This window comes from Fundulus heteroclitus, chromosome 22 (genome assembly GCF_011125445.2).
Source record: "Fundulus heteroclitus isolate FHET01 chromosome 22, MU-UCD_Fhet_4.1, whole genome shotgun sequence".
Taxonomy (NCBI): Eukaryota; Metazoa; Chordata; class Actinopteri; order Cyprinodontiformes; family Fundulidae; genus Fundulus; species Fundulus heteroclitus.
Window position 1 is genome coordinate 13,754,376 of NC_046382.1, and position 12,148 is coordinate 13,766,523.

The window sequence follows — 12,148 nt, forward strand, 5'->3', positions numbered from 1 at the left end:
AACGTCTCTCCAATCGACGCCTACGGAGTCCCTGTGGCGTCCTGCTCGTCACTATACGTCAGCCGCGCGACAAAAGAAAGCGTGACGAATAATCACAGGAGAGATGACGACGTTGGGAAGAACCCAAACCCGCCGGTGCCTCACGGAGTTCGTGAAGCACAGAGTTTGTGTCCTGGGAGTAAAGAGGTCACATCTATTCCAAAAAAAGTAAAAAACTAAACAACTGGACTTGTTTTCCGTAGTTGAAGACGTTTCGCTTCCTCTCCAGGAAGCTTTCTCAATTCGAAAAGTCTGGAGTAATGTTGAGTAACAAGCTTTATACTACTGCCTAACAAAGGCCTTTTAATGGCTTAGATCAGGGATTTTAAATAGGTGAGGCGTGCCTCCCCTGGGGGGCGCCAAAGAGTCACAGGGGAGGCGCATGAAGACAGAGAAGAAGACAGCGCTGCCGCCCAACTCAGAAACAGTGTAGCGATATTCGTGCCTTCCGTTTGAGCGTGCAGGAACCAATCCAAGCGCGCAGTGAAACAACTCTCAACGCTCAAAACCGGTCTGGCACGGTCTGAAAAACTCTTCTCAACCCACTGTCCTCGCGGTGAGCTCCATCTTTGCTCGCGCGCTACTTTGCTCGCGCGCACCTGCTCATTCCACGCTCAACACCACCTGTGCACTCGCTCGGCTGTTTCAGCCAATCACAGACAGTTTTTTTCCTACCAATCAGAGTATGGCTTGCAAATACTGCATTCAGATGAATTAAATCAAAATGCTGCAGCCTTTGACAGAAATTACTAAACATCACCGAGGGATTGAAGAACAACAAAAAAAAAAAGTGTGATATTTTAGCCTAAAATATTTAGGCTAAAGTATTTAGACTTTCCGGCTTCTGGGAGGTGATGCAAAAGTTTATTCTGATCATAATCATCATGAATGTCATCATTATTTAAAGATCACTTTAACACGAGGTAAAACAAATAAAAAAAATAAGAGATAAGATCTAATAAAATGCTTGTTTGTAAAAATAGCACTAGGTCTAAATTGTGTATAATTAGCCTAAAAAGTAAATTGGAATATGGAATATGGCTTAGATAGTAGTATAAAGCTTGTTACTGCACATTACTCTAGACTTTTTGAATTGAGAAAGCTTCCTGTAGAGGAAGCGAAACGTCTTCATCTACGGAAAACAAGTCCAGTTGCTTTGTTTTTTACTTTTTTTGGAATGACCATGACCTGGATGACTGAGAATCTTCACCAGCATAAAAGGTCACATCTAGTTCAGGATCACTCCCGACACAAAAAGGAGCCGACCGCGGCGCGCCTCGATTATAATTTCATCACACGCCGCCGACACTCAACTGAATATTCATAACCAATTACGGGCCTTACTCATCGGGCCTCTCTGCCAGCTCCATTGTGTCCCTCTCACCTAATTATTCATGTCCACATCTGACTATCAAAGGTAGGGCCCGCAGCCAACAGACGACCCGTCTCCCTTGGACACGGCGGGCTTTGTAAAAACCCGAGGGCGCAGCGTTGATGACCGGCTACGCAGGGAGAGCGCGACCGCCCCAAGATGACGGCCGAGGTCACGCCGCGGCGCCATTCAGATTCTAATCAGCTAACGAGCTGCGCTGCACGATGACGACATTAGCAAAACATGGAGAGACACGATGAGGGCAAGAAACCATAAAATAAAAAATACAACCAAAAAAAAGGGAGAATTTGAACATACCGGGCATGAAGGTGAAGCCGCTGGGAAGCTGCATGAGTCCCGCGGAGGCGCCGGTCGTCTTGAGGACGGTTCCATTGGCGCTGATGTTGCTGCTGGTCGAGACGGGCGCCAGGTAGTTGGTGATGGGAAACGAGGCGCCGGTGCTCACCTGCATGGTGGTGGAGGTGGTGGGCACCGTGGACTGGGCGCTGCTCGTCGTGCCCGGTATGCTGGTCACGGTGAACGTCGGCTTCAGCGTGTCCTGCAGAAGAAGAAGAAGAAAAAAAAGAAACACTTAACGACAAATTTAGACTGGAACCGCTTTCAGTCAAGGAACATTTTAGCATCGCAGGTCCCAAAAAAAAAAATGCATGGATTGTCCTAAAAAAACCAGAAAACCTTAACTTTGGCCACTGAAATAATCAATAAACCACAATTAGGTACTTGGATATGAAATGGTTTTTGTAGGTACAGCATGGAAAGTTGTAGACTTGCAATCACAGAGACATTAAAAAAAAGGAGCCTTCACGGGGCCGGCCGGAGGCATAATAGAACCAAGTGGCTGCTTTTTTTTTTTTTTTTTTTTTTTACACAATTAAATAACTTAAACAAGCGCTATAAATGAATGAATGAAGAAATAATTTATTTAATATGTTTTGTAACAGTTTGTCTTCTGAAGTTTTAATAAAAGACTGAAGTATTTTAAGAATAATTTATTTTGTAATAATACATAACCTCACTGTATTCGTTTATAATAATATATGCTATAACATTATAGCGAGACATTTGTGTCAATAATGTTTTTGCATAAGTGATTCTGCGTGGAGGGAGGGGGGGAAGGGGGGGGCAAATCAAATTCTGCTTAGGGCCCCCAAGAGGCTCGGGCCGGCACTGGGAGCCTTCTACCAATTATGTGTCTGATTTGAAGATTTTTATAGCCATTTAGCTCAATGCTTTATCAAAACAAACAAATGGAAAAGGAGTAGCTACAGAATGGTAAATGGGCAGAATGACTGACTCTCAATTTGAATCGAGTTGAATTTGAGCAAGCTAGGTTTGAACATTTTTAATATTCCCAAATCTTCTGGACATGATCAGAAAAGGAATGTGAATGAATCAACCGACAAACCCATGAAAACACCAATTAATAGTACAGCATCTGTTGGGTCTACCCCAGAAACGCTAGTTTTACTATACAGAGTTTAACTGAATGCCATCTGTGTGATTTTAGTCTTTCTGGACAAGGTTTGCAGGTATGAAGCACAGCCTTCTGCCAAGGAAGGCATTTGCAAACGACCATACAATGCATATAATGTGTCAGATTTTAAGGATACATCACTAGTCAGCAAAGCATTTCAATAAAATGATCCACTGGTTTTAATGGGTACCAAACGAAAAAAAGAGTTTGGTAAACTAAATGGAAACGCATTTATACGCAATTTGGAAATTCAATTCAATTTTATTTATATAGCGCCAATTCATGAAACATGTCATCTCGAGGCTCTTTACAAAGTCAAATTCAATCATAATATACAGATTGGTCAGAAATTTCCTATATAAAAAGGGAACCAGTTGATTGCTTCAAAGTCCCGACAAGCAGCATTCACTCCTGAAGAAGCGTAGAGCTACAGGGAGAGTCGTCTGCATTGTCCATGGCTTTGCTGCAATCCCTCATACTGAGCAAGCATGATGCGACAGTGGAAAGAAATGCATTAATTTGTGACGGTTGGTACGAAATGACAGTTTTTTTCTGTATCCTATTAAAAAGGCCAAAACTAAAAAAAAAAAAAACGTACCATGTGCTGAAAGAGCTAAATGACCAGCATCCGTTGAACCGGTATGGTTCATTAAACGGCCATAATCTCATGTTTTCTGAAGATTCAACGTGACCAAACAAGAATCAGAACCATAATCGTTGGAAACAGGAATGCAGGTTGGGACGAAGCTGCAACGCATGGCCACAAAAAGCTGCCATGGTTCGGCCAAAGGGGCAAATTGACTCCCCGAGTCTCACAATTTCTCATAAATCTAAAACACTTTGATCCCTGGAATCCCTCCCGTATTTCAGGGATCAATAGACTGCCGATAGAAACCAAAAGCTTGTTTTTGAACAGTCAGACTGCGGCACCTTCTAATTATCTCCATGTGTAGAAACACTAAAAAACGGCTACAGCAACCTTTCCGATCTACAAGAAAAGCAATAAGTTGTGTTCCTATTAAAGTCATTTTAATGCAAGATAGAAGCTCAACGCTGATTGGAAGTAATGGTTTTAAATGTTAACGACCCAGGAGTTAAATATCAAAACATTCAGCCGTTCATCATCTCCGACCATTTATCCCATAATTAGAAGGTATATGCCGTGTGACCGGGCTGCTCTCTGGAGGACTTTAATAAATAGAAATAAAATCCAACATCACGTTTGCTCCATTATTTGGTTGGGTTACTATGACAACTGACTGAGCACGGTAAAAAAAAAAAAAAAAAAAGGCAGATGAGATGATCAAAAGAACAGAGATGTAGCACCGCGCCGTACGCTAATGTGTGGATCCATTGAACCGCCTAGAAGGATGTGCCGGTGAGTGGGCCGCATGATGAGAGCAGAGTGGGCGTCAGGCTGAGACCAAAAAGCCCAACTAAACCCACGGTGCCACGGCGTATGCACTCACACCAACACTTACCACATGACGCTAATGGTGCGTTTAATAGCAGGATGGGAACAGGCCTGCGTATCAGAAAGCATTTAGGAGATTGCATTTCTGTGTGGGTTCAGAGCTCTGAGGGTGGGACTCCTAAACTTAAACATAAAGATGGGTACTGTGGGAAGGATGAGCCGGCATCTTGTTTGAACTACACTAGAAAAAAAATTAAATAAATAAAAAAGTAGCTAAATCTTTGAACACTGAAAACTTTGAAAAATGTCAATTTGCAGATGAAATTATCTAGGAGGGTAGAGTTTTTGTGTTACAGCTCAATACTCCAGTCCAGCCACTTCAAAAGCATCGACACAAAGAGGTTCACAACGAGGGTTTGGCTGATATGTCTATACAAGTTGGGCTTTAAAGTGTAAATCACCCAAAAAAAAAAAAAAAAAACAGCAATTTTTTTTTAGTTAAACTGTATAAACTGGGCCTAACGGTGCAACTTTAATGTTACTGTGCAACTTTTTACATTTTCATGCGACCTTGTTTAGTTCTGAAACATCCGGCTTAGTGCTGCCCTCTTAAGGTTCAGAAACAGAATCAAGTTTATTGCCAAGTAGGTTTGCACTTACAAGGAATTTGACTGTGTTGATGGTGCAGACAAAATAAAATACTAACAAAAAAAAAAAAAAAAAAATTATAATATATATATATATATATATATATATATATATATATATATATATATATATATATATATATAGTGTCGGCGGTGGCTATTGCAGTTGAATGTTCCTATTGGTTCAAACGGTGCTTGCTTTTGTCGTCATAGCCCTGCGTTCTGAGTATAAAAGCATGTCAGTGAGCATTGATCATAGCGTTCAAAGAATTGTTTTATGCTTTATACCGTCGATTACTGACTTGAGATAATTATAATGTAAATTTTGTTACCGCTTTGAACGTTAGCACATTAGCTATAAGGCTGCTAAGATCACTTTACCACTAAGAAACTGGACTCATCCTGTCCTCCACCTCAAAAGGCAGATCAGCACCGTAACTACCAGCGTCACTTTGCTCACTCTCCATGCCTCAATATGTCTAATTAAGCTAGCTGGCATTTTCCCTTGTCCAGACAACACCCTCGTTTAACCCCCACCGCTCATCCTCACTAAGCCCCACCTCTCACCCCTCAATTTTTAAAAATTACCCACTTTGGTGTAATTTTTAAAAATTTGTCTGGGGGTGGGGTTACACTTTTGCATCGGGGTGAGTTACACTTTAAATATGAAACCCGCAAAAAACAGAGACCAGGACAAAGGAAGCAAATAAGGATAGAAAACGTGTGGACAGAGACACAAACTCAGAATCCCAACTTTTATTCCAGACACTAAATGCATCACCACAAGCTGCACTGACTACAACACTTCCATGTGGATGTTGTTAGAGGAAAGAAAGCTCCAAGTTTCGTCGGATGATTGGATGAAACGATAATGTATGACTGGGTGGACGAACAAACGACTGGACGGACCGATGATTACGTCAGGCTGGATCTATGACAAATTAAAGGATGACAAAAATGGATGAGTAGATGAATTAAAGACAAAACAAAGATGGGATAAAAATGAGCTCCAAGAGGGAAACAGATTGATAGATGGCTGAGTAAATAAACAAATGAACGTCCGAACGATTAGGTGGAAGAAGGGACGGTTGATGAACAAACAGACGGACTTATGGATGAAGGGTTTGATAGTGAAGGAATTTATGAATTATGGATTTATGAAGGGAGGAAAACATTGGTGAATGGAGAGAATTATCCTACCAGTCTAAGTTTGAACTCACCTTCCAACCTTATTACTACCTGTGGGAACCCCTTCAAAGACTTTTGGAAAACCATTTCAGGTGACTAACCTCATGAAGCTCACCGAGAGAAGGCCAAGAGTGACAAAAGAAGGCGGGGCATTTAGAAAAAGCTAAAATGTACAAGTTGTTTTGAGTCATTTCCCAACATTGCGTTTTATACGTAATTCTATATACCTTTGAGTCTTTACTATGCATCTGCAATGTAGAAAGTCATAAAAATGAGGAAAAGCCATTAAATGACAAAGGTAAGTCTAAATTTTTGACTGGTAGTGTATGTGGATGACAATGATGAAAAAAACATGTATAAAACAGAATGGTGCAGGTATCATGGTATGGGCCTTTTTCATTGCTCTGTTTTTGGTCAGGAATGCGTCAGCCACAAATACTTTTTAATCATACTCTGGGAAGTAATACATGAAATTGGGGACAGGAAGCTCAAGCAGAAAATAAACAGTCTGCCAAGGTCTGGGTCTCGCCAACCATCCCAGCCGTGGCTTTGAGGAAACACACCAACCTTGTCAGAACACACGAAAATTAATAGAAATTCCTGAAAGCAACCACTTGAAATATTCCGATGCACAAATATGCAACAACCCGCCTACCAAGGCGTAGCGACTTGAACAAGAACGTTGATTGATATTCTGGTTTCACAACTACCCGTCTGACGTCTGTGTTGTACTTGGAGCTGCATTGTGGAGTTTGCCCCAGTTTCCCAGTGTCATTTACAACCTGTCAGCAGTTTGAGGGCAACTTCCAGGTGATAACATTTGCAATATTTGATCATTAAAACCATCCACCTGGTTTTAGACCATTGTTTGAAAAGCCAGATACTCTAAATATAGTCCAAAGTCCCTACCTCTGGATTGAGAGGCAGTATACTAAAGAAAAAGAAAAGATCCGTCAATAATGCAGGTTTATCATCTGGATCTACACAGTGAGTGTTTAGCATGCACACTATCCAATACCATAAGTGAAAGGACTAGCTAGTCTTGGCAAACTACTATTGGTTTTTATACGTGACTGATTACGTGGGTGAGAGGTGCTTGCTCCAGCATGGACTCGTCTGATAAGACCTTTCGCCCATGCAAACATTTGAATGGAGCTACTGCACAGGATCTGAGAGCAGCTACAACTCTCACCAACCTCTTTTTAAAGAGCACAGTTTTATATATATATGACGTGGCAAATGTAAAACGGGATGGTGTATTAAAGATTAGACATGCAGAGCAAGCATTAAATAGCTTTTGCACATTTTTTTTCAGCTATGTGTGATAAACATGCACCAATAAGAAGACTGAGATCTGTAAGGCCTCCTTGGTTGGATGATTAAAGAGATGAAAGATAGGAATAAAATGAACCTTTGCTATGTCTGGTCATTCTGCTGATTGCCCATTTAATTTAATTTCTAAATGTACGATAGATTTGCCAAAGGAAAAAAAAACATTACCAGACCAAATTTGAGCAGTGTAGTAATAATGGTAAAGAAAAAAAAGAAAACATATGGAGAACAATTAATGATTTGATAAGCAGGGGTAAAGAGAGCAATAGGTCTTTTATATGTTCAACTGGATCACACAGCTCTTGCTAAGGCTTTTAAATAGTGAGTTACTTTAATAATTACTTCCTAGAAGAAGTGAATGGGATTAGAGATGAGATACCCCCAGTGAGTGGGAGATTGTCACATTAAAAAAAAAACAGCTATTTTGTATGTAAAAATATAATAGAAGATTAAATCAAAAATGTTTTTAGAACAATCAACAGTGATAAACCTTGTGGGTTGATAACGTCAGTCTCAGCTATATTAATAGCTAAGCCTTTGTCATATTTTCAATTTGTTCTTTGATGAATTTGTTTATCCAGATTTATGATTTTTATATATATATATATATATATATATATATATATATATATATATATATATATATATATATATATATATATATATATATATATAAAAAGTTGAAATATTCAGAAGAACCTCTGACTTGCCAACAAAGCAGACCCATAAGTATCTTACCGATTATTTTAGGAATTTCATTTATGTCATTTACTTTGACATAAATAGTATTTATGTTCTGAATGCATACAAATAGTCTACAGGTGTAGCACTGACAGCTCTTACTGATGATTGTTTAAGACAAAAACTAGTGGTTAGTGTACTTCTTTCTGGCTTAGCAGATTTTTTTTCTAAACCGATTTTTCTCTATCAACTTTATGAGTAATTACCCTTAGCAATGGGAAACGCTGTGTAATGTTTGATGGGAATTGTTGAGATTTTGTAACACTTCCCTGTGGAGCTCCACCAGGTAGCTGCTTTGGTCCTCTATTTAATAGATAGGGCATGTCATGTATACAAAAAAAAAAAAAAAATACTATAAATCAAAGGCAAGGATTACTGTATATGCAGATGATGCAACTATATCAATGATCAAGTAGGTGAGGTGCCATTTCTGAATGGGTGATTGTTTCTAAAACATTACAGTTTAAACTATTCTCAAAGTGCTTGGTATAAGGCTTTAAATATTCAGACAAATGTTGCATATTTTGTCACATGGAAAACTAACAGAACAAGTTAAAGAAGCCAAGTTACCGGGACTTTAGTGGTCCACACAAATTCACACGATTGTGACTAAAATGAGTAGAAACATTGCAAAAGTTTGGGGTAACGGTCATTGTATGTCTCCTTTAGTTCTTTGTAACCTTGAATACTGTCCAGTTGTTTGGTTGAATGCTTAATTAAAAAAAAAAAAAAAAAAAAAAAAAAAAAAAAAGAGCTACATAAACTGCAATTAGTTCTAAATAAAGCGGCAAGATTAGCATTTGGTTGTCATTTTAGTACTAATGTTAACTCTGCATCGATGGTTGTCATTTATGAAGGCCTGTGACAGACTAACATGCAGCCTTCTTTCCCCATTACATAAAATCTGGATTTTAGTTTTACATTAACCGTGTGGCCTCTTCTCACAGTTATAAATATAAATTTTAATACTAGACGAGTCTCTGCTGTTACTTTTACACTACCTCTGCCCAGATCTAGTGCCCTCAGAAAAACAGCGACGTACAGAACCATTTTATACTGGAACATGTTGCCTTTTAAAAAACATTAATTGGTGATCATAAGAGGTTTAAAGTGAATGTGACATAATCCATAATAGATAAACTGGATGTGGTGACTTGATGTAGAAAATGTAGACTGTTTATTTGCTTAAAGACAATACTTGCAGTTATCGACTTGTTCTGGCAACTTTTAACTTGCATTAGTTTTTTAGATTTTCTGTATTTTTTTTTTTGTATCGCTTTCAACACTGGGTGTTTACTATAATGCTTGTGGGATGGATTCCGGGACAAATAGCCTCTATTATGATAGGGAGTAATAGGGATCCTTAAATAAACAGTCCAGTCAAATCCTAAAGCTCACAAATGTGGTATAAAGATGTAATTTTAACTCAAACTCTTAGCTGCGTTAAAGTTTTCTGGTCTGTAAAAAGGTGAGGGTGGCAAGAACATGGTCCTTTATTAAAAAAGTAAAATTAACCAAAAACTGCACAGCTTTGAACAGCTAAAAGGCCTGTAGCTCCAGACTCTGTTAGTCCAAGGTCCTTCACTGGTTTACTTAAACAGCAGCCCAAGCGTCCGAGGGGGGGGGGGGGGACAACCTGAGCGCACACAGTTGTTCAATTCGCCACAAGAAAACCAAATACATTCACACAACAGAGCACACGGCGCAGCTGTAACCACATATTAACATATTCACTCCCCCTGGAGACCCTTCAGCTAATATTCAGTCAAACTAACGAGTAACTCGCTCCAGAACAAGCGAGCAGGAGATCGAGGAAGCAGCAAAGTCAGAGAACAAAAGAGAGAGTGGCGGGCTAGGCCGGGGGCCGATCTGGGTGAGACGCATCACAGGGGGGACGGAGTAGAAACAGCTGAGGGCACAGACAGCTGGAGAGAAACCCGAGCACCTCTGAGGGGCAAATTAACCCCCACCAGACCAGATGAGGCAGCACGGCTTCCCCCTCATAAAAGTCCCCGCTTTTTCAGACGGGCCTCAAACGCTTCTGGAAGCAACGCTCGGTCTTACAGCTATTCAAGAAAATGGCTCACTGACACGACAAGGTCATCATGTTCCAGTTTTCCATATTTTACACTTCTCAGGGGAGCGAGGAACATCTGCTCCTGCTCTGCGGACGCGTCGTCAGCGGCTGGGAGGGGCAGCTCCAGAAGGTGTGCCACGTAGAGTCCTCCTACCTTTGCCCAGCGTGTCCAATCTGACGGTCACCATCTGTGTGACCTCTGATGGAGGGCTTCCACCGAGCCACTGCTTTGTTTGATCCAACCTCTTGGTCAACTTCACAGCTCTATATCATAGTGGTGCAGAGTGAACACTAGGGGTGGGCAAAAAAATCTTCATCACAATGCATCGCGATTCTATTTTTCGCGATCTACTGCATCGATTCTTGACGCCAATTATCGATTATTAATATAAAAAAATAAATTAAAATACAATTGCATGATTGGTTGTCGAACATCAGCCAAAAACAAGTGGAATACAACTTCATTAGTTTAAAAGGACCACTGAGGCCATGTAAACGGCACGGATTATCTTTATTTTGTTATTTTAAGTTTTATAAATCCTAAACACTTTTTGTCAGTGTGTCCACTCCAGTAATAGTAATATTTGTTTTCATGGCAATACCTCCAAAAGTCGTTTCAATAAATACGGCTATGTATGAATTCAGTTTCTTTCAGATATGTATCAATTGAAGACCAGATCATACACAGCCAGTCAGCCACTGGTAATGCTTGTATTTTTTCTAACAGTGTTCAGTGAAAATATCGCAATGCATCGCGATACATAGCAATAATTCAAGTATTGTGATGCATCGTGATAGAATCGGATCATGGCATGTGAATCGTGATTCGAATTGAATCGTGACTTCTTTGGTAATACCCACCCCTAGTGAACACCGTAACCTGGGCCAATGTGGCGTAAAGCAGCGACGCATCAATCAGGACGGCACAGAAGTCCCATTGGACATTTAATGCACATAATGTTTTAATTATACCATAAAATGTACCAAACATTGAATGTAACAACAAAGGAAGTGCTGCAGGCTCAATGATGCAGGCATAGTGGCTTTCAAAAGTATTCACATCCCTTGACGTTTTGTGCATTTTGTCACAATGCAACAACATCTGTGTGTTTTATTTGTATTTTATATAATATGTGAGTGATTGGCTCCCTAATTGACAAAAATACCCCAGAACACTGTTGGTTTCATCTTTTTGACTAAAGAGAGTCCCAAAGGCTCTTCTCTGGCAAACTCAATGTAAGAAGAGTTTTAGATTTTAAAGGTCACCATTTTGACCGTCAAGCCCCAGGTAAGTTGCAGTGGGGGCAACTTTTCAAATAAATAAAAATAAAAATTGATACAAATGAGAATCTAAGAAAATGTAATTAATTTTAGTACTGATTGCATCAAAATAATGTTTATTTTGATGCAAATTTTGAAAGTCACAGAGTCAGGAGGTCTGCAGTCATCAATTTAGCAGAAAGTCGGTGACCTCTACAGACTATGTGTCTAATGTGCTTTCTATTGCATTAAATATTTACCAAAACAATAGATATTTTACACTGCAAAAACTGATCTAAAAATAAGTAAAATGTTCTTAAAGTTAGTGTATTTGTCCTTGATTTGAGCAGGTAAAAAACATGATTTGCCAATGGAATGAGATTTTTGCACTTAAAATTAGGAACAACTCATCTCCATCATCTTATTTCAAGTGCAGGATGTCTAATTATCTTATTTTAGGGTTTAAAATACTCATTCCATTGGTAGATAGTGCATTTGTCCTTGATTTGAGCAGGTAAATAAGATTAACTTTAAGAACATTTTACTTATTTTTAGATCAGTTTTTGCAGTGTACATTTCTAAA

General features: G+C 39.5%; 1 protein-coding gene across 6 annotated transcripts in view; it reads right to left on the reverse strand.

The window, feature by feature from the left end:
* srfb (serum response factor b) overlaps positions 1 to 12,148 on the reverse strand; it is a 45,652-nt gene that overhangs the window by 12,707 nt on the left and 20,797 nt on the right. For all 6 annotated transcript variants that reach the window (XM_021311279.2, XM_021311277.2, XM_012853810.3 and 3 more), the window contains exon 3: positions 1,730 to 1,970. In XM_021311279.2, coding sequence (XP_021166954.1) covers positions 1,730 to 1,970 — 241 coding nt within the window. The remainder of the gene's footprint in view (positions 1 to 1,729; positions 1,971 to 12,148) is intronic.